Source organism: Cebus imitator, unplaced genomic scaffold, assembly GCF_001604975.1.
Source record: "Cebus imitator isolate Cc_AM_T3 unplaced genomic scaffold, Cebus_imitator-1.0 Scaffold388, whole genome shotgun sequence".
Taxonomy (NCBI): Eukaryota; Metazoa; Chordata; class Mammalia; order Primates; family Cebidae; genus Cebus; species Cebus imitator.
In genome coordinates, this window is record NW_016107703.1 from 322,423 (window position 1) to 344,066 (window position 21,644).

Below are 21,644 nucleotides of genomic sequence, written 5' to 3' on the forward strand. Positions count from 1 at the left end.
TGCCCTCAGCGCCAGCCCAGGGCCCCGAACCTTATGGCCCCGACTCCCCCTCCTTTCCCATAGTCAGAGTCTCAGGACCAGGTCTTCCTGCGCTGGAGCAGCGGGGAGACGGCCACCATGCACATCCTCGTGGTCCACGCCATGGTCATCCTGCTGACGCTGGGTCCGCCGCGAGGTGAGCTGCATGGGTGCTGGGAGGGGCAGCTTCATGCCAGGCAGGCCATGGCCTTGACCACACCCAGCAGCTTCTGCCTCCTTGCCTTGCTTCTGGGTGGGAAGGAAGCCCTCCCAGGGACCCTGTGCCTAGCTTCTCTCCTAAAGTGGATGTTGCAGTCTGCAGTCTGTCCCTCGTGTCAGAGCACTTGGTGGAAGCTCGGGAGAGCCCCTTGTGGCAGGACCTCCTAGCCTGTAGAGCCCTGAGCTGAAGGGCCTGGCGCAGCCTGGGGTCAGAGTCCTCACTGCCCCAGCCCAACTGTGCAGGCCCATGGTGCCCAGGAGGTGCAAACTCAGGGTTTCACTGGGTGGAGGTGCGACATGAGGCTGCCAGGCCCTCAGGTCCTCTCCCCAGGGCCCAGGTATGTGGCCCTGAGGACGCTCCGGCCAGTGCAGTGTTTGGAACCTGGCGCCCACTGGCCGCGCCCTCTGAGGCTGTAGGCTTCCCCTTTGCTCCTGGATGACACCAGGAACTCCTCCCACATCACCCCATTGTGTCTGCCAGTGGGGCAAGGGGGTGGAACCCCCTTGCTGGGAGTCAGGTGGACGTGGGTGGGCTGTGCCAGTGTGGTGACCCCTGTTGGGAGGCAGATATGGTCACAGGCATCACCCTTGGGAAGGGCAGCAGGGGAAGGTAGCCCCATGCAGGCCTGGGCCTGTGGGGTTTTCCATTGGCTTTGTGGAGCCAGACAGCTGGACAGGACCTGGTTCAACCAAGTAGCGCCCCAAGGGCAGGGGCTGGGCAGGGACACACACATGTCACTTGGCCAAGACAAAATGGCAGTGATGCCGCCTGCCCTCCTGCTGCATCTGTGTTCTCTTAACACAAAACATCTGCATGTAGCAAGTGCTCACCTAGCACGGGAGCCTCACCTGCTCCTCCAAAGCCTCAGAGTCCCCCTTGGGAGAGGAGGTACCTCCAGCCTTGGCACCAGCTGTGCTTGGGGCTGGGCTCCTGGTGGGTCTGAAGGCTGCACACCTGTTTTCCTTCCTGAAGCTGACGACAGCGAGTTCCAGGCACTGCTGGACATCTGGTTTCCGGAGAAGAAGCCGCTACCCACCGCCTTCCTGGTGGACACGTCAGAGGAGGCACTGCTGCTGCCTGACTGGCTGAAGCTGCGCATGATCCGCTCTGAGGTGCTCCGCCTGGTGGACGCCGGTATGGCCAGGCTGGGCTCGGGCGGGGGCTGCTGACTCAGGGGTCCCAGGCCTCTCACCTGCTCCTACACTTCCCTACCTGGTGGACACCGGTACGGCCAGGCTGGGCTCGGGTGAGGGCTGCTGACGGGGGTCCTGGGTGCCTTGCCTGCTCCTCGTGGGCCTGGGCAGCCTCCAGCCGTAGCAGAGGAAAGGGCTGACTGGGTGGCTTCAGGATCCTGCAGATCATACGTCCTGGCCACACAGGGCTGTGCTGGGCCTTGGGAGACCTAAGGCGGCCTATGCCCGCCCATCCGATAGGGCCTACTGTCGGGCTCAGAGACCTAGAGTGAGAAACAGGTCCTGGACGGAAAGAAGAGAAAGTGGTCTGGGGTTGGAGGGGAGGAGGGGAAGTGGTGGGGCCTCTGAGTTGGTCCTTGAAGGGGGCCCCAGCAAGGGCTGAGCAAGGGACCTGGGCCGGCGCAGGTCAGTACGGCTGGTGCCTGGGCACAGTGAGGGGACATGGTAGATGGCTTGGTGAGTGAGTGGGGCTGGCTCAGGAGGCCCACGACCGCCAAGGGGTCTAGGCTCCTCTATGCCTAGAGAGGAGACAACCACAGTGGCCTGCGTGCAGCAGGGAGGTACACCACTCCATGCCACCATACACCCTCCTGAGTGTCCACCCCACCCCCGAGCTGCCATCCAGGGCCCAAGGCCGTCCCAAGCTGCTGCTCCCTTCTACGGCCCCAGGTGTCAGGTGGGGCCCCCAAGTGTACAATGCCCCAGGTCTTGAGTGGGGTCACCAGGTGCATGCAGCCCTAGCTGGGGCCACCAAGTGTGTGCCTTGGGTGGGGTCTCTGAGCACATGTGGCCCAGGGTCTCTGGTGGGGTCCTGAGTGTGCATTGCCTGGGTCTCTGGTGGCGTCACCGAGCACGTGCACCTTCAGCTCTGCAGGACCTGGAGCCGCAGCAGCTGCTGCTGTTTGTGCAGTCCTTCGGCATCCCCGTGTCCAGTATGAGCAAACTCCTCCAGTTCCTGGACCAGGCAGTGGCCCACGACCCCCAGACGCTGGAGCAGAACATCATGGACAAGAGTAAGATGCCGGGGACCTGCAGGGTGGGATTGCACACCCGGTGCCAGCTTCAGCCTGGCCAGGTGCTTTGGGGTCTGGGTGGGCCCACCCAAAGCAGGTGGGTGATCCAAGGTCAGGTGGGCATGGATGGCACACATGGGCAGGCTTAGAGCAGTGAGTTGATGAGGCTGGTGTAGTTAGGAGAGAGCCAAGCCCTGGGCCCGCCCCAACCCCGGGCCAGGCACCCACTCGGGCTGTTTTGAGCTTAGAGGGAGATGTTGGGGCTCTCAAGGCCAACTGAGCCTGCCCAGCTTCAGAAGTCCTTGGGAAGCGTTAGTGACCGTGGGGGCATCCCCAGCTCTAGTTTCTGTGGAGAGGGAAGGACTTGCTCCCTGGCTCCTGGCCATGCCCAGGCGTGACCCTGCTGCTGTCTGCAGATTACATGGCCCACCTGGTGGAGGTCCAGCATGAGCGAGGCGCCTCCGGAGGCCAGACCTTCCACTCCCTGCTCACTGCCTCCTTGCCGCCCCGCCGAGGTACTGAGGAGGGGTGGGGCCCACACAGACACCCAGCCTAGGGAGGGGGCAGAGCTCACTTTCGGATACCACCTGACGGGCTCCCACAGAGGCTCTCAGCCCGTCTTTGGTCAGCATTTGTCCCTGGCCAGCTGGAGAGTTCCAGTTCAGAGTCAGATCCCTGTGGTCCTGAGCGAGACCTGGGGTCCTTGGGGAGCACAGCCCCCAGGTCTGGGTGACGGTCCCTGGACAGGGCTGGCCATGGCTTGCGAAGCTCCCACCGCTGAAAGCCTGTCAGAAAGTGTCCAGCCACTGACTGTTCTCCTGTCTCTGCAGACAGCACAGAGGCACCCAAACCAAAGAGCAGCCCCGAGCAGCCCTCGAGCCAGGGCCGGATTCGGGCAGGGACCCAGCTGCGCATTCTGGGCCCTGAGGATGACCTGGCCAGCATGTTCCTCCAGGTAGTGATGCCGCTGCTCCTAGGTCTCCATCTGCAGCCCCTCTTCCCGGATGCAGCCTCCCCTGCTGTCTTGCACGCACAGTGGCCTTTACACGAGGGACTGCCCGACACTGGCACACTGCTTTACGTAATACCCCCGTGCTCTCAGAGGGAGGCTCAGGCCAACACTGGGGAAGGGGGTCGCCCCACACCCTCCCTGCCATCCTTGCACACCCCTCTGTGGGGCACCCGGTTTGATGCAGAAGCTGAGGTTGCAGGGTTTGCCCGAGGTCTTGCTGCTGGAGCTGGGGATCCTGATGGAGCCTGGTGGGCCCTGGGCAGGCTCTGGACACCCTTGTCCTCTGAGCAGCTCCTGGGTGTTGGGGTCCCTCACCACTCCCCATCACAGGTCTTCATGGCCCTGGGCCCCTGAGGCCACAAGGTGGGGGCCACAAATGAACAGGGACACGATGGGATGGTGTTCTGGCATGGAGCTGCATCAGGTGTTTAGCATCTCTGCCCTCCCTCTCTGTCTCCCCCTCTGCCTCCCCTTGACACCACCCTGTCCTGTTCCAGATCTTCCCGCTCAGCCCAGACCCTCGGTGGCAGAGCTCCAGTCCCCGCCCCGTGGCGCTCGCCCTGCAGCAGGCCCTGGGTCAGGAGCTGGCCCGAGTTGTCCAGGGCAACCCTGAGGTGCCAGGCATCACGGTGCGAGTCCTGCAGGCCCTCGCCACCCTGCTCAGCTCCCCACACGGTGGTGCCCTGGTGATGTCCATGCACCGATGCCACTTCCTGGCCTGCCCGCTGATGCGGCAGCTTTCCCAGTACCAGGTACCCAGAGCCCCTCGGGTGGGAGGTGAGAGGAGGGAGGAGGTCGGTGAGGACTCGGCCTCCTGCAGGATGGCCTGGATGTTCTGCGACTGCTTCTCTTTGGGTCCCAGGTCTCAGTTTCTAAGTGAAAAAGGACAGGGCCCCAGGGAGCTGGGGCAGGGTCCACTTTTTTCAGTGAGCATGCCCCCAGATTGGGAGGTGGGGGTGGCACAGCTTGTGCCTGTTCACATGCCACCACCCAGGCTCGGCGCTCCTTCCTCGCTTTCCTTGTCTGCTGGTGTCTGCTTGGGACTGTTTTACTTGTGTGTCTGTGTTAATTTCTTCTACAGAGCCACATGTGAGCCCTAACCAGCTGGGGGGTTTTGAAAGGGTCTTTTTGAGGTTGTCTGGGCCCATGCGGGGGGGGGGGCACCATTTCAGGCAGCAGGAGGGATGAGGTTGGCCTGGGCCGCAGGTGCTGGTCACGGCAGGTCCCAGCAGCCTCATTGCCCCTGCTCTGGGCCTTGAGTGCTGGGTCCCCATGTCCTCTGAGAATGGTGAGTGGCAGGGGTCAGCTGTCGTCTGCCAGGGTAGCCACGTGCTGCTTTGTCCCCACAGTGCTGTGTGCCACAGGACACTGGCTTCTCCTCACTCTTCCTGAAGGTGCTCTTGCAGATGCTGCAGTGGCTGGACAGCCCTGGTGTGGAGGGTGGGCCCCTGCGGGCACAGCTCAGGCTGCTTGCCAGCCAGGCCTCAGCCGGGTGCAGGCTCAGCGATGGTGAGGACCCTGCCGGGCTGGCAGGTGGCCAGGGGCGTTGGATGGGGGCACATGGAGTGGACAAGTGGCCTGGCTCCCCAAGGCCTGAGGAGTGGTATGGGGCCTGGGTGCCTGTGAGGACCCAAGGGAGCCCTTCCACCTTGGGGCCTCCCAGGATGGGGCACACTGAGAGGGGTGAGTGCTGGAGCCTCGGGGCGCTGACAGAGTCTTCCCACAGTGCGAGGGGGCCTCCTGCGCCTGGCAGAGGCCCTGGCCTTCCATCAGGACCTGGAGGTGATCAGCTCCACCATCCGTGCCGTCATCGCCACCCTAAGGTCTGGGGAGCAGTGCAGCGTGGAGCCAGAGCTTATCAGCAAAGGTACCTTCCTGGCCCAGTTCCCTTGGGCCACTGGGGCCCTGGGAAGACCCAAGCCTGAGGCTCCTTCTTGCTGCCCAGTGGGGACAGACAGTGGCTGCTCAACACTGTCCCCAGAAAGTGCCCACAGAGGTCCCCTCCTAAATGCCTCAGGGTGGAGCCTCTTGTGGAGCTTTCTCCTTGGGGTGCCGCCGATCACTGCTGCACCCAGGAAAGTGAGCCCCAGTCCTGGCTATACTCTCTAGCCCCGGCTGGGCCCTGCTGTTGGGTCCCACACACACTCACCCCACATCCCACCCTGACCAGCCCACGCCCACTTGGTGGCACCTCCCCAGCCTGGGAGTGACCCGCATGTCCCTCTGTCCCTCGTGCAGTCCTCCGGGGGCTGATCGAGCTGCAGTCCCCGCATCTGGAGGAGCTGCTGAGAGCACTCTTTTCTGCCACCCCGGATGCTGCTGCCCCGTTTCCGGCCTCCAAGCCTGTGGTGGTGGTGAGTTCCTTGCTGCTGCAGGAGGAGGAGCCCCTGGCTGCAGGGAAGCCGGGTGCCGATGGTGGCAGGTGAGCTGGGGCGCTGCACACGGCTGGGGCGGGTGGGTGGGTGGCACCGGCCCCTCCCTGAGCCTCCTTTTTTCTATAGCCTGGAGGCCGTGCCGTTGGGGCCCTCCTCAGGCCTCCTGGTGGACTGGCTGGAGATGCTGGACCCCGAGGTGGTCAGCAGCTGCCCTGACCTTCAGCATAAACTGCTCTTCTCCCGGAGGAAGGTGAGCGGCACCAGCTTCAGCATGGGACCCACCCCGGGGCAAAGGGCTCTTCCCAACCCAGAGTGCCACAGCCTTGGCCTGGGCGAGCCTTGCAGGGCTCCAGCAGCCCCCCTGCTCTAAACCCATGTGTCCCTGTAGCAGCCCAGAGGAAGGGCAGGGTCCCCCATTGGCTCCAGCAAAACCCAGGCCAGGGTCATGGTCACCTGTGGACCAGCACTGTGACCAGCAAGATGTGAGATGGGGTGGGTGGACGGGTGGGTCAGCCCCACCAAACCCTGTAGATCATGCAGGGGCCTCCATCTTCCCGAAGGGAATGGGGCTATGGCCAGCAGAAGGGAGGGCAGGTGCAGGGTTCCCCAGGTCCCCCAGAGGGGAGGGACAGCCTCACCAGAAGGGCTGCACAGAGCCCCGGGCACCTCTGCCCAGTGACGTGGCTCCTGTGGGAAGAGGTGGGGAGGCACTACGCAGGCACCAGGAGGGACCTTCCCCGGCACCACACGATGGGGCCTGGTGTCACCAGCAGTACCCCGAGCCTCTGCTCTGAGTGGCTCCATGGGGAAGCTGAGCCTGCCAACACTGGCCCAGGTGAGGCCATCCGGCCTTCTTCCTTCCTCCACAGGGCAAAGGTCAGGCCCAGGTACTCTCGTTCCGTCCCTACCTCCTGGCCCTCTTCACACACCAGTCCAGCTGGCCCACGCTACACCAGTGTATCCGCGTCCTGCTGGGCAAGAGCCGGGAGCAAAGGTGGGCACCTCCTCGTCCCCGACTGGGCTGTGTGCGCACTGGCCTTCGCCAGAACTCTCCCAGCACCAGCTCTCACGGGTGTCTCCCATGCGGAGATGAGACAACGAATGCTCAGTGGAACCCATGCCTCCCCCCAGGTTCGACCCCTCCGCCTCTCTGGACTTCCTCTGGGCCTGCATCCACGTTCCTCGCATCTGGCAGGGTCGGGACCAGCGTACCCCGCAGGCAGGTCTTGGGAGGATGGCCCGTCTCTGAGAGGGGGTGGTGCTCCGGGGCTGATGCAGGTGCCCGTTGCAGAAGCGGCGGGAGGAGCTGGTGCTGCGGGTCCAGGGCCCAGAACTCATCAGCCTGGTGGAGCTGATCCTGGCCGAGGCTGAGACGCGGAGCCAGGATGGGGATGCAGCCGCCTGCAGCCTCATCCAGGCCCGGCTGCCCCTGCTGCTCAGCTGCTGCCATGGGGACGACGAGAGCGTCAGGAAGGTGACGGACCACCTGGCGGGCTGCATTCAGCAGCGGGGAGACAGGTGCTCAGACACCCCAGCCCTGGATGCTGCCTGGGAATGGGCCCCCGGGGGAGTCGAGGCCCAGTCCCCGGTGGGGTCTCGTCACACCTGGCCCCATCTGCTCAGCGAATCCCCTCTGTCTTCCAGTGTGCTGGGCAGGCGCTGCCGAGATCTCCTCCTGCAGCTCTACCTGCAGCGGCCGGAGCTTCGGGTGCCCGTGCCTGAGGTCCTGCTGCACAGTGAAGGGGCCACTGGCAGCAGCATCTGCAAGGTGAGGGCACCACTCCTCTGCTCCCCGATGCACTCCCAGGAGCCCCGGCTGGGCAGGGAGGGAGGGCAGGGGCCACACATCCTCCTGCCCCTTCCCAGTCCGTGCTGCCCTGCAGCCCTGTGGGTTTATTTGCATTGAGTTTGCTACCGAGGGAGCCTTTGGGTGGTCTGTTCGCTGGGTGCTGTCCAGCACAGCCTGGAGACTTGTGGTGTCATGGGTACTGAGCAGCCTGCCATTCTGTGGATCGACCATTGATTTATTCACCAGAAGGTGAACGTGGGGTCACGTCCAGTTTGGAGCAGTCACAGCTGCTGGGGTCTTGTGCACAGGTCTTGGTGGACAGCTGGGTCTGTTCCTCTACAGTGACCCTGGAGGAAGGGCTGGGCTTTCTGTCCCGGCTCCCCCTTCGCTGGCTGGAACCTACAGCCTGTCTTCTGCTGATACCACAGAGAGCAGCTGACTTTCTAGTCATTTCTGCTTGTGATTTTTCACTTATATGTTGTTTTACACATTGAAATCACCCTCTATGAGCAGGTTTGTGGGGGTGGTTTTGAGGTGGTGTCTGTTGCCCAGGCTGGAGTGTAGTGGCACCATCGTAGCTCACTGCAGCCTCAACCCGTGCTCAAGTGATCCTCCCACCTCAGCCTCCCGAGTAGCTGGGACCACAGGCATACACCACCACACCCAGTTAATCTTTTTGTATTTTTAAAATAGAGACGGGGTCTCACCATGTTGCCCAAGCTGGTCTTGAACTCCTGGGCTCTGGTGATCTTCCTCTCTTGGCGTCCCAAAGTGCTGGGATCACAGATGCGAGCCATCGTGCGTGGCCGATGTGCAGGTTTGGCTTGTTTCCCGCTCGGTGCCTCATTTGGTGCTGAGCTTTGCTTTTATCCTTTGTGGCGTAGTCGGCCTGCCCTCCCAAGGTGCCATGGAAGCCATGGAGGAGCCAGTTCCTCTGCTCATGGCATGGCACGAGGTGGATCTTGGCTGCAGCTGGCAGCCAGGCTGAGTGTGGGCGGGCAGGCGAGGGGAGCCTGCAGGCCCTGGCCTCACAGTGCCCTTCCCTGCAGCTGGACAGCCTCATCCACCGCTTCATCACGCTCCTTGCGGACACCAGCGACTCCCGGGCGTCAGAGAACCGAGGGGCGGATGCCAGCATGGCCTGCCGGAAGCTGGCGGTGGCTCACCCACTGCTGCTGCTCAGGTACTGCCCCAGAAGCCCTGCCCTTGCCAGACTTTGGTTTAACCAGGGGCCTGAGGCTCTCCAACCTGGGCAACAAGAGCGAAACTCCCTTTCAAAATGACAAAAACATTCCATCCATGAAGAAACAAAAAAGAAAAATAATAATTTGAAAAAGAAAAAACAAAAACACACATCCAAAGCAAAGGGTTTCCAGTTGAGGTTGACCGAAGGAAGTCAGAGCCCTGGGCTGAGCATCAGGCGTGAGGGCCTGGGTGGGCCCCAGAGAGGAGCGATTCATCCCCACTTCCTAGGGCAGGTGGAGGGGGGCAGCACAGGGTCTGGCCCCAGGGCACAGGCAGTGGGGCCCTCCTGGGGATGTGTGTCAGGCGAGCCAGCTGGCCAGGGCTGACTGGGCCATCACCCGCCCGCAGGCACCTGCCCATGATCGCGGCGCTCCTGCACGGCCGCACCCACCTCAACTTCCAGGAGTTCCGGCAGCAGAATCACCTGAGCTGCTTCCTGCACGTGCTGGGCCTGCTGGAGCTGCTGCAGCCGCACGTGTTCCGCAGCGAGCACCAGGGGGCGCTGTGGGACTGCCTGCTGTCCTTCATCCGCCTGCTGCTGGTGCGTGCTCCTGCCGCCTGCCCTCACGCTCCCTTCCGCTCCCTTTTACTCCCTTGGCCCTGGCCTGGGCCCTCATCATCTACCCGGGACTGGGAAGTCCCCTGTGGCCAGGGCCCAGGTCAGGCCCCCTGCCCTGGGGACCAGCTCCCACACTGGGAAGCCCCTGCCCACTGCCTGTCATGTGCCTGGAGGGCCCACATGCTGGAGAAACCTAGCCCAGATCCTCCATGCTGCTTTCTGTGTTTCCCTTGTGCCACCTCAAGCCCCTCATCCGGGCATGTGCCCCAGACAGCTGTGTCCATACCCTGACAGGCCACGCCTCAGGCCCATGATGCCATCCATGGTGGTTGGCAGAGGGGGCTCGTTGCTTGTGGGGTCTGTGGCCTGAGGCTCTGGGAGCAGGATGGGAGCACAGGCTCTGTTTCGGCCCCACAGGGCAGAGCAGCTCGAGGGCACAGCTTTTCCTTTGCAGAATTACAGGAAGTCCTCCCGCCACCTGGCCGCTTTCATCAACAAGTTTGTGCAGTTCATCCACAAGTACATCACCTGCAACGCCTCCGCAGCTGTCTCCTTCCTGCAGAAGCACGCCGACCCACTCCAGTGAGTGCCTACAGGCTCCAGGAAAGCCTCAGGCCTTGGGCAAGGGTCCAGCCGGGCTCTGGGGGGGCACTCCTGTCAAGGCTGTGTTGGGTCAGATCTGCAGCTCCTGAGGCCAGGGAGGGCTGCTGAGTGTGGTGCTCATCCCAGGGTGCAGAGGCTGCCCCTCCTGCGCCGGAGCTGTCCCAACTGACCCCTACAGCTCTCTGCCCATTCCACAAACACAGAGCCTCCCCGCCTGGCCCTCCCCGTGAGCATCCCAGCCTCTCCTGTGCACCTGGGTCCATGCCCTAGTTTGACCCCTGACCCAACTTTGGCCTACCAGAGTCTTCCTCCCAAGTGAAAGTATCTTCTCCTCCCAGCGACCTATCTTTCGACAACAGTGACTTGGTCATGCTGAAGTCCTTCCTCGCAGGGCTCAGCCTGCCCAGCAGAGATGGGAGGGCCGACCGAGGCCTGGATGAGGAGGGTGAGGGTGAGTGGAGCTGGCAGGGGCTGGTGGGGGCTGCCGGAAGCAGCTGTGGAACAGTCCTGCAGGGCCTGGTTTTCCTGACTGCACAGCCAGACCTGGGCCGTCCGAGGCTCCTGATGGGGGCTTTGTGAGCCTGGGACCTTGCTGGCTGGCCCCTGGCCCACCTCACATGGGCTAAGCACTGACTGGTGCCTGACTGGGCGTCAGCCCACCCATCCCAGCACATTGCCCTGCCCCTGCCACACCCTGGCAGATCCCTCGCCCCCCCCACTCCCCCCACAGCACATACCCCCCAGGCCCAGCACATCACCTCCGCCCCTGGCAGATCCCCCACCCTCCCATACCCCCCACCACAGCACATCACCCCGCCTCCAGCACATCACCCCGCTTCCCCAGCACATCCCCTGCCCACCAGCGCTTGTCCCAGGCGTCCCTCCCCAGGAAGCCTCCCCTGGTTCTGCTGACCTGGGTTTGTCCTTGGCTCTTCACTCCCGTCCTTCCCTGCCTGACAATGATACGAGATCACAGCAGGTCTTTCCCCCCACCCGAGGGTGACACGGTGCCACAGCTGATCTCTGTCCCCTCCTGAGGGAGACAGGATGCTGCATTAGGTCTCTCTCTCCCACCTGAAGATGATATAGTGCCACAGCAGGTCTCTCCCATGCTGCTGGAAGAGTGCCAGGTCCAGGGCCCAAGGGACCTGCCTTGTGCCCAGTGGGTCATGGCCTGCATTGCGAGAAGCCCAGCAGGGAGACTCCCAAAGGTGCCTGCACCCAATCCAAAATCAGCTTCCGGTCCGTGGCTCCACCCCGTTTATGGAGCGCTGCTGTGTACACGCATCCTGGCAGCCTGTGTGGTGGCCGCTGTGCTCTGGGGAGGGCAGGCCCTGGTGCTTCAGTGTGGCCCGTCCTGCCGCTCCTGCCCTCCTGCAGCATTGACGCTGTCTTCCAGAGGAGAACTCTGCCGGCTCCTTGCCCCTGGTCAGCGTCTCCCTGTTTACCCCTCTGACCACGGCCGAGATGGCCCCCTACATGAAGCGGCTTTCCCGGGGCCAGACGGTGGAGGGTGAGTTGGGGCCCTGCTTCACCCATTCGAGGTCAGTGCCTGGTCGGCACCCTGGGTCCCACGGGGCTGTGGGCAGCAGCTATCTAGGCACTGATTTTGGTGTGAGCATGGCCCACACTGGGCTATGGGTGGGTGGGCCGTTCCTCACAGTTGGGGGCACCTTAGAAACTCAAGGGCCCAGGGGAGTTGGAGGGGGCTGCTCTGCTTCACAGTAAAAAGCAGAGGAGCCCCCTAAGGTGGTGGGGGCGCAACGGGAAGAGGCCAGGAAGGTGGGCAGGATCAGTGGCCACCTTCAGAGAAGAGCCAGGGCTGGGCGGCCTGGATGGGGTTGGGTGGCGGAGACACAGCACCCTGGATGTGGGGTCACCATGAGGGGTCAGCCCCTCTCCTTGGAGGCCACTTGGTGGGAGCAGTGATGGGCATCTGCAGAGCTTGGGCACAGGTGACCACTGAGGGCGTCACTGGCCTCATGCTTGCCAGTGCTTTCCATCCTGTGGTGCTCAGGGCCTTGCCCTCTCTGAGTGGCTGGAGTAGGGTGGGCAGAGGTCCACCTAGGCCCTGCAGCTCTGACCTGGCCCTCTCTCTGTGTTAGATCTGCTGGAGGTTCTGAGTGACATAGACGAGATGTCCCGGCGGAGACCTGAAATCCTAGGCTTCTTCTCGGTGAGCCAGGAGGGGCCAAGGGAGAGCTGGGAGGAGCTGTTCCCTTGGAGAACCCCAGCAGGGCCGCTGCCCACACACGGTGCCCACCCTAAGCCCCAGCAAGTCCTCTAAGGCTGGGCTTCGGGTGGGGCCCCAGGCTGGGACTGCCCAGCGGTGCATGTGTCCTGCCCTCTGGGTGGGAGCTTAGAGTTCCCTGCCGTTGCCACCAACCATCATGAGACCAAGAGACCAAGGGGTGAAGGAGCCTCGATGGGGGCTGGGCCCCCCAGTCACACACCTCCTACCTTTCCCCCATCAGACCAACCTGCAGCGGCTGATGAGCTCGGCCGAAGAGTCCTGCCGCAACCTGGCCTTCAGCCTGGCCCTGCGCTCCATCCAGAACAGCCCCAGGTGAGGCCAGCCCTGCCGCCACTGCCGGCCCTGTCCCAGCACCCTCCGGGCCCTGCTAACCCAGGTGACAGGTTTACCCGCCTATGGCCAGACCAGGCTTCCAGGTGTGTCTTTCTGTTGGGTGGGAACCTGACGTCGGCACAGGGTGGAGGTGCCCACTGAAGTGCCTGGCTCTTTCAGCATCGCAGCTGACTTCCTGCCCACGTTCATGTACTGCTTGGGCAGCCAGGATTTTGAGGTGGTGCAGACAGCCCTCAGGAACCTGCCAGAGTACACCCTCCTGTGCCAAGGTGAGGACTAGTCCCCCACCCGGGGCCCTGGCAGCCCTTGGGGAGTCCGCAGAGTCTCCTGAGAGCGGGTTCTTGGAAGTCCCAAGGTCTGGTCACTACAGCCAGTGTGACGTGCGGGGCTCCATCTCCCCCACAGAGCACGCGGCTGTGCTGCTGCACCGGGCCTTCCTGGTGGGCATGTACGGCCAGATGGACCCCAGTGCGCAGATCTCCGAGGCCCTGAGGATCCTGCATATGGAGGCTGTGATGTGAGCCTGTGGCGGCCGACGTACCTCAGCCCCGGCCCAGCCCGTCCACGGGGGATCCTGAGGCATAGCCCAGAAAGCCTAGGCATTGCTAGTCTCCCCGAGGAGATGAGGGGCCGAGCCCTGAGGCCAGGCAGGCCTGGAAGCAATACTCTGAGCCCTGGGGTGGCTCCAGGCCAGCTGCTGGCATGGGGGGCCCTCCACCAAGCCCTCAGGTACCCAGTGGCCCACAGACAGCCCTGCTACGGAAGGATCCCGCTGGGCTGGTTTTGAATGAAATGTTCTGAACTCTCCATGTGCTCTCTGGTGTCCCGTGTCACCCTCAGGACAGTGAGAGCCTCAAGGACTCTGGCCTTGGCTCCGCAGCCCCATAGCACAGGGAGTTGAGCGGGTCCTGGGAGATGGAGACCTCCCAGGTCTGGGCTGGGAGGTCAGATGACTGGACTCTCCCTCGGGCCAGCCATTCCCGTAGGTGTAGAGGGTCGGGGGATGCTGCCTACTCGGACACCCCCACTGTCACCGCCGCCTCCCGTCAGGTGCCAGCCCTGGGCCCTGCCTGGCCCCAAGTTCTTTGTTGAGCAAGTCCAGCCTTGTCAGGCTGCGTCGGAGACTGGCCCGGCTAACCGGTCTCCCCTCCTATTCCAAAAGGATCAACAAGGCCCTGCGAGCCTCGACTGGGTGTCGCCCTGTGGGAGCTGAGTAGGGGTCCCAGTCCAGAAAAGTCTAAGTAGCCGGCGGTGCTGTTTGGCCTGCCTTTCTAAGCACTCGATCATGGAGGAGGGACTGGGAGGGTCCTGGTGCGTGCGGTAGGGAGAGCTCGGGGTGGGTGTGGGGCCCATTTGCTGACCCGCAGTGCGTTCTTCCAGCCAGGCTGGGGTTACGGCTGCCCACCCTGTCTTTGCAACACTGGGGTCTTCCCAGCACACAGATGGGACCCACCCGCGATCTCCCAATTCCCCACGAGTGCCCCCAGGGCAGCCAGCTCCCTCCACTAGGGCCACACCCAGGCCCTCCTGCAAGCCCAAGTGATGTGAGGCCTCGCCAGATGCCCCAGAATAGCACCAAGTGAGGGGCAGCCAGGCTTCAGGCCCACAGCCTCCCAGCCCAGCCCCTGGCCTGCCCACTCTCACCACCTGCCCGGGCCACTGCGAACTCCTGCACCCGCCTGCCCACCCTCCCTGGACTCTTCCCAGCCGGTGCCTGGGTCTATCACCAGACATGCCTGTCCACAGCTGGCTCCTGGTGGCTCCCAGGGGCTGGGAGGCTGCTCTGGCAGTGACTTGGAGACCCATGGGCTGCCAACCGCCCTTCATCCCAGCCATGCGGGGCCGTCCTCCCCTACTCTTGCCCTTGGTTCCTTGCCTTCAGGCCCCTGGTGCCAGCACCTCTGCCCTGGGTCCAAGTGTGTGTTAGGGTTAGGGACAGGGACAGCAGTGAGGAACACCCAGCACAGGCCTGGGTGTGGGGGCAAGGCCCTTTCTGCTCTGCTGCTGGCTCTCTTACCTCTGTGCAGATAAGGGGCAGGGCTGAGACTTGAGCCCTGGGGCCCTGGAGCCATGAGCTGCCCTGGGGCCCTGGAGCCATGAGCTGCCCTGGGGTAGGGCCAGGGAAGCTCAGCAGATGCAGGGCAGGGATTTGGACGTCTCCTTGCCCGGGGGGTGGGGTGTTGAAGTAGGGAGGTGTCCTCATGGGGGTGAGTGTGTGCAGGCTCTTTGGGCTCTGGGATCAGGGTCCAAGCCCCTGTGTCCACCCAAGTCTTAGCAGAAATGTGCTACAGCCCCTAGTGCCTGCTGTATGCCCCACACCCAAACCCCAGCCCCCTGAGGGCCGGGCTGCCTCTCCCAGGCCCGGACATGGGGCCTTTGCCCCCTAGACCAGAGGGCAGGGGCCGGGTGGGCAGCCAGTCTGAACCTTCAGGATCCCGACCCTTCTCTTCAGGTACAGCACTCCAACCATGTCACCGCATCCCCTCCAGCCAGGAGCCACCCTTCCCGACACTACACCCTCTACAGGCTCCCAAGGCACCTCCTCCAAGAAGGGTTCCTGTACCCACAGTGCTGAACCTCCTGCAGCCCCGGCAGTCTCGTCCTCAGCTCTCCTGTCCCTCCAGCCAGGCTGTGGGATGGAGGTCCTTCCAGTGGAGGCCTGCCTATCTTGGGGTCTGGGCAGGGAATGGAGGAGTGAGGTCCGAGTTGCATGGGCCCAGAGCCCAATGCCTGGGTTAAGGATAGGAAACGGGAAGGATGCTTCTGCCAGGCCTGGAGGCCAGTCTGTGTGTCTCAGCTGGCTGCAGGCCTGGGCCCTTCATAGGGATGCCTGTGTCTGGCTCAGAGCAGCCTGTGACAGAGCCCCAGGACACTCGCTAGGGTCATGGACCAGGTACCAGGAAAGAAGGCAGGGAGGGAGCTGAGGGTGGGGACTTGATACTGGGGCCTGAGACCCAGGAGTCCCTCTCTGGGCCTTGGTTTCCCTCTCGCTGCCTAGGCCTGTGTTTGCACCTGCCCATGAGGCAGAAGATGTTAAGCTAAGCAGAGGCGTCTATGGGAAGCAGCTGGCTTGGCAAGTGTTGGGGGCTCAGGCAAGAGGTACCGGCTCTGGTGTGTGTGGGGCCAGGATGTGCCAGGCGTGCCCAAGACCCCACCCACCCCAGGGTGCTGACCCCAGGGCCCAGGGACTTGGTGGCTCACAGTTGTTTCACCCATGGGGGCAGTTAGCCCCTACCTTGCCTAGGGATTCCATGAGCCCTAGAGGGTGGCAGACGCCTGTCCCCACCATAGAGGAGTCCCAGGGGGGCATGTCAGGCCTTGGGTGCTGGGTGGACCCTGGGTTCTGTGTCCCAGAGGTGAGATGCCTCTACGGTCTGTGTCAGGGTAGACCCTGGGTTCTGTGTCCCAGAGGTGAGAAACCTCTATGGTCTGTGCTAGGGAAGATGGGAAGATGTCTGGGAGGGAAGGCCTGACCAAGCCTGGATAAAGAATCGGGTAGATTGGGATCTGTGCACACGGCATGCATCTGGTGGGTGCTGGTGTGAGCAGAGGGGTTGGAATGCTGGTGCTGGCCCCAAGGTGGACGGAGTCCTGTGGGATGGACCAGGGGGCCCCAGGTCAGGCCATGATCCACGCCTGGCCTCCCCCTTCCTCTGGTTCCCCAAGCTCTTCCCCACAGCCATTGGGCCCAGGGATCTTGGAAGCCAGCTATGGGGGGCACCCAGCAGGACCCCTGCACTGCTGGGTGGCTGTGGGTAGGTCCCTAGCCATCTGTTCTGGAACAGTGGAGGATCTGGGATCAGTACCTTCCACTGTGGCTGCGGCTGCCAGCCCCTCGCCCAGGGTGACTACCAGAGCCCAGATGGCCCCGGGAGTCAGAGGGTCCAGCCCAGACCCCACAGTTCCCTTCCTTCCAGGGGCACGTCTGAGCCAGGTCAGGCAGAGTCCCAGGGCAGCGTGGGACATACCATAGTGACAAGCTTACCTGCTTTCTCAGTCTCAAGTGCTTCCTGGTTTCATTTTCAGCTCTGGGTGGGGATGGACCCTGACCTTCAAACAGGCCAGACCATGGCGGCTACAGGGCTGAATGTGGGCACCTGGGGCCTGAGCGCCTCAGCAGCAGGAGTCCAGGTCTCCCCATTCACCCTCGGAAGCCCAGTGGCCCAGGGTCATGTGGCAGGTAGGGTGCAAGGTAGGAGCTCCCTGGGGGGGGCCTGGGCCCTGATGCCTCCCTCCCCCAGCTCCCTTCTGAGCAACCCAGACTCCTGACCCAGTTAGGCCCAGGCCCGGCTGGCGGTGGGGATCATTCCAGGTGCTTCGGAAGAGAAGGATGTGGCTGAGGCCTCCCCAGTGTCGGCCACCCCTTCCGTCCTAGTTGGCAACCTGTAGGAAGCTGAGAAGCATGGGCAGGCAGAACTGGACATCCCAGCTCTCTTTCCAAACCCCTCACTAGGCCAGACCCCAAAGGACACCCAATGCCAGGCCCTGCTGTGCTCATGGGGGACCCGGGGTTGGACCCCACTATGCCTGTACCAGGGTGCATCGGGCACCCTCTCTGCGCCTGGGAGTTAGGAAGGGCAGTTGGGGGTGGATGGGTCTTGAAGGGTTGAGGGGAGTTGGACCCATGGATTTGTAGGGGACCACAGGGCTCTGGCTGACCAGAGGGGAGGGTCCAGAGCCAGCAGCCCTCTTTTCCCGTGGTTGCCCTCCTGCTGTGGAGCCAGGCCTGGAGGGACCTGCAAGTCTCAGGGGGCATGGGGCAGGCCTGGCACACAGAGGGCTCCTGGGGAGCTCATCCCTTGGTAGGGAGACGGTCCCTGGGAGGGGAGGGAACTGGGAGGTGGCCACACGCCCTCCCTGGGATGGAAAATGCAGGGGCCTGGTGAGGGCCTCACCAACCACAGTCTGCCTTGTGCACAGGGCTCCTGGGGACACAGTGTCCTTGGGCACACAGGGCTGGGGGCCTACAGAGATGGGGTACTGTGGAAGGGCTGCTGGATCCCAAAGACCCTTTAGGCCCCCTTCATCCCGTCAGCATTCTAGCCAAGACCCCGGGAGCCCCGTCCAGAGTCCTATCAGGAGAGCCTCTGGGGAGCCCATGCAGATGAGTGACTCGAGGCAAGACCCACCCTAGGGCTTTCACACTTGCTGACTGTGGCCTTGGACAAATCACTGCCCTTCTCTGAGCCTGATTCCTCACCTGTGAAATGGGTATGAAAATAACGCCTGAGGCCAGACGCAGTGACTCACGCCTGTAATCCCATCACTTTGGGAGGCCAAGGCGGGTGGATCACCTGAGGTCAGGAGTTCAAGACCACCCTGGCCAACAACATGGTGAAAACCTGACTCTACTAAAAATACAAAAAATTAGCTGAGCATAGTGGCAGGCGCGTGTAATCCCAGCTATTTGGGAGGCCAAGGTGGGTGGATCACCTGAGGTCAGGGGTTTGAGACCAGCCTGGCCAAAATGGTGAAACTCCATCTCTACTAAAAATACAAAAAATTAGCCAGGTGTGGTGATGCACACCTGTAATCCCAGCTATTTGGGAGGCTGAGGCAGAATTGCTTGAACCCAGGAGGTGGTGGTTGCAGTGAGCTGAGATCACTCGAGCCTGGGTGACAGAGTGGAACTTGTCTCAAAAAAAGAAAAAAAAATTAGCCAGGCATGGTGGTGTATGCCCTTAATCTCAGCAACTTGGAGACTAAGGTGGGAAAATGTCTTGAACCCAACCCAGGAGGCGGAGCCTGCAATGAGCAGAGATTGCTGAGATTGAGCCACTGCACTCTCGCCTGGGTGACAGGGCAAGACTCCGTCTCAAAAAAATAAGGGGCCAGGCGCAGTGGCTCACGCCTATAATCCCACCCGATCGGCTTTGGGAGGCCGAGCGGGTGGATCATGAGGTCAAGAGATCAAGACCATCCTGGCCAACATGGTGAAATCCCATCTTTACTAAAAATACAAAAATTAGCTGGATGTGGTGGCATGCACCTGTAGTCCCAGCTACTCAGGAGGCTGAGGTTGCAGTGAGCCGAGATGGCACCACTGCACTCAAGCCTGGTGACAAGAGTGAGACTGTCTCAAAAAATAAAGTAAAAACAAGGCTGGGCATGGTGGCTCACACCTGTAATCCCAGCACTTTGGGAGGCCAAGGCGGCAGATCACCTGAGGTCAGGAGTTCAAAATCAGCTTGGCGAAACTCCGTCTCTACTAAAAATACAAAATATTAGCTGGGCATGGTGGCAGGCACCTGTAATCCCAGCTACTTGGGAGACTGAAATAGAAAATTGCTTGAACCCAGGAGGCGGAGGTTGCAGTGAGCCGAGATCATACCACTGCACTCTAGGCTGGGTGACAGAGGGAGACTCCGTCTCAAAAATAAAAATTAGCCGGGCATGGTGGTGTGTGCCTTTAATCCCAGCTACTCAGAGGCTGAAGTGGGAGAGTCGCTTGAACCCAAGAGGTTGCAGTGAGCTGAGATTGTGCCACTGCACTCCAGCATGGGTGACAGGGCAAGACTGTCTCAAAAAATAAAAACAAGACTGGGTACAGTGACTCACACCTGTAATCCCGCACTTTCGGAGGCTGAGTGGATCACCTGACATCAGGAGTTCAAGACCAGCCTTGCCAACATGATGAAACCCTGTCTCTACTAAAAATACAAAAACTAGCCTGGCATGGTGGCAGACGCCTGTGATCCCAGCTACTTGGGAGGCTGAGGCCGGAGAATCACTTGAACCTGGGAGTCGGAGGCTGTGGTGAGCTGAGATTGTGTCCCTCCACTCCAGCCAGGGCAATAGAGTGAGACTCCATCTCAAAAAAATAAAAAAATTTAAAAGACCTGAGATTCGGGTGCAGTGAAGACCCTGTGTGACACACAGCAGGTGCCCAGTGCCAGGCATCTGTTGCTATTATCCCTCTTCTCTGAACAGAGAGGTGCCATGATCCAGCCAAGGACACACAGCAATCAGAAGTAGTCCAGGCTTCTCTGTCTGTCCAGGTCCTGCCGCCAGTGACCCCCGACAGTCCCTGTGCGAGCGATGTGCTCACACCTCAAGGGTGGGGGGGCCGTGCCCCATTACAAGGGATTCCTATAAATGGCGTGGAGAGGATTAATAATGTATTTATAACACATCGTGGTGGTAGTCGAAAATGATCTATAAACGTGCAGTAAATGTTTTATAATGTTTTTGTAACCCGTTATAAATGATAAATGGCAGGCCATAGATGCCGGATCAAATATTTATAACGCATTGTGCGCGGCGTCGGGCTGCTACAGTTCAGGAAAGCCATTAATAATAAAGTGGATGGAAATGTACGAGTTACCGACATGCCCAGCAAAGCCATTTATAATGAAATGTAAAATTTGGCTGTGGGAAGCAGCCCACCAGCCCCAGCCGCAGCACCGGCCAGGCTCTCCCTCCTGGAGGCTGGGGAAGGAGCAGTGTCGTGAATTATTTGTGAGGTGTTCAGATGAGAATGTATACTCCCCATAGCACACCATATAAATATGCTATTAATATACCCAAGGCAGTATGCATTATTCATGGACCCTAATTAATTAATGGGTGGCCCCTTAAAATGGGGTGTCACAGCTTCCCGATCCCTGTCCTGTCGGGGGGCCATAGGGATGGCATTGGCATCTACCACCACCGGAGTGAGCCATTTGTTGACCGCTGCCTCGGGTGGGGTGGAGGTGTCCCGCTCTCTGCAGTGGGGCCAACGTGATCCCCCACAACTGTTCACAAGAGTCCTGTAGGCAAGTCAGTTTGGGAACCACTGTGCAGTGTGGCCACTCCCTGGGAGAGTGGAGGTATATATCAGCGATGAATGCTCTGAGAAGTCCCGTGGGAAACACCACTTGGCCGGCACACCTCCCTTGGTTCTTCCTCTCACGCCCTCCACGTTCCGGCCATCCTGGTGTCTCCACCTCTGTCTCCCAGACTCAAGGAGCTGATTCTGTTCCAGGTTGGCCCAGCAGCCTTGGTCAGATGATGTTCAGGGTTAAATCCACTGGTGGAAGGAGTCGGCCCCTAATAAGTCCAGGTGTGGTGCCTGGGTCCCCACCTCTGCAGCCCCTTCTGGGGACCCAGCAGCCAGCGTGTCCTCCAGGAGCTAAGCTAATGCAAACCGAGGTGGACGTTTTGGACTAAAATGACCGATGCCTCAGGTCAGGCCATCCCTGGGTCCCCAGCACAGGCCCTGCTACCCTGATGGGCTGAGAGACCCCTTTCTCCCTGCCTCTATCGTCTTTTGAGGGGGTCAGAACATGTGGAGGCAGGAAGTGGGGAAACAGGTTGTCTGGCTTGGAAGTCCTGCCCCTGGCCCGGGGTGACCACTCGGACAGAACATCAACTGGGCTGACCTTCTCTTGGACCTCATCTGGTGTCAGACAGGGCTGCTGCCTGAGAGGGCAGGCTGATGGGGGGGGGCCTTATCCCCTCCCTCTCCTCCCCTCGCCTCGCCTCTCCTCCTTTCTCGGAACCTCAGTTTTTTGAGCTGCAGAATGGATACAGCCACTTATTTTGTAGATGATAAACAGTAAGATAGGGTCTCGCTCTGTCACCCAGGCTGGAGTGCAGTGGCATGATCACAGCTCACTGCAGCCTCAACCTCTCAGTCTCAGTCAATCCTCCTGCCTCACTCTCCCAGATAGCTGGGACTACAGGTGTGCACCACCACACCCAACTAATTTTTTTTGTATTTTTTGTAGAGGTGGGGTCTTGCCATGTTGCCCAGACTGGTCTTGAACTCCTAGCCTCAAGCAAACCTCTCACTTCAGCCTGTGAACCCAGCCAATGTTGGGTTTTAAACCCACAGCTAACCCATACCCATATATATGTGTGTGTACACACACACACACACACACACACACACAATTAGAGGGAGAATGTCTCTCTCCGTTGCCCAGGCTGAAGTGCACTGGTGTAATCACAGCTTACTGCAGCCTCGACCTCCTGTTCTCAAGCGAGTCTCCTGCCTCAGCCTCCTGAGTAGCTAGGACTACAGGCATGAGCAACCACACTTGGCCC

At 61.3% G+C, this 21,644-nt stretch overlaps 1 protein-coding gene across 3 annotated transcripts in view; it reads left to right on the forward strand.

Moving 5' to 3' along the window:
- The window catches only part of INTS1 (integrator complex subunit 1), a 33,126-nt gene extending 19,705 nt beyond the window's left edge, over positions 1-13,421 (forward strand). For 2 of the 3 annotated variants that reach the window (XM_017508230.2, XM_037731238.1), the window contains 23 exons: positions 64-175; positions 1,211-1,372; positions 2,298-2,444; positions 2,861-2,959; positions 3,275-3,399; positions 3,954-4,208; positions 4,806-4,965; positions 5,183-5,323; positions 5,695-5,878; positions 5,958-6,081; positions 6,701-6,825; positions 6,963-7,050; positions 7,123-7,349; positions 7,476-7,599; positions 8,670-8,803; positions 9,214-9,406; positions 9,879-10,006; positions 10,366-10,478; positions 11,427-11,540; positions 12,133-12,203; positions 12,502-12,593; positions 12,774-12,883; positions 13,020-13,421. In XM_017508230.2, the coding sequence (XP_017363719.1) occupies positions 64-175; positions 1,211-1,372; positions 2,298-2,444; positions 2,861-2,959; positions 3,275-3,399; positions 3,954-4,208; positions 4,806-4,965; positions 5,183-5,323; positions 5,695-5,878; positions 5,958-6,081; positions 6,701-6,825; positions 6,963-7,050; positions 7,123-7,349; positions 7,476-7,599; positions 8,670-8,803; positions 9,214-9,406; positions 9,879-10,006; positions 10,366-10,478; positions 11,427-11,540; positions 12,133-12,203; positions 12,502-12,593; positions 12,774-12,883; positions 13,020-13,135 (3,144 nt within the window). In that variant the 3' untranslated portion in view covers positions 13,136-13,421. The remainder of the gene's footprint in view (positions 1-63; positions 176-1,210; positions 1,373-2,297; positions 2,445-2,860; positions 2,960-3,274; positions 3,400-3,953; positions 4,209-4,805; positions 4,966-5,182; positions 5,324-5,694; positions 5,879-5,957; positions 6,082-6,700; positions 6,826-6,962; positions 7,051-7,122; positions 7,350-7,475; positions 7,600-8,669; positions 8,804-9,213; positions 9,407-9,878; positions 10,007-10,365; positions 10,479-11,426; positions 11,541-12,132; positions 12,204-12,501; positions 12,594-12,773; positions 12,884-13,019) is intronic. The other variant, XM_017508231.2, reaches the window with a different exon arrangement.
- Positions 13,422-21,644: the final 8,223 nt, after the last annotated feature.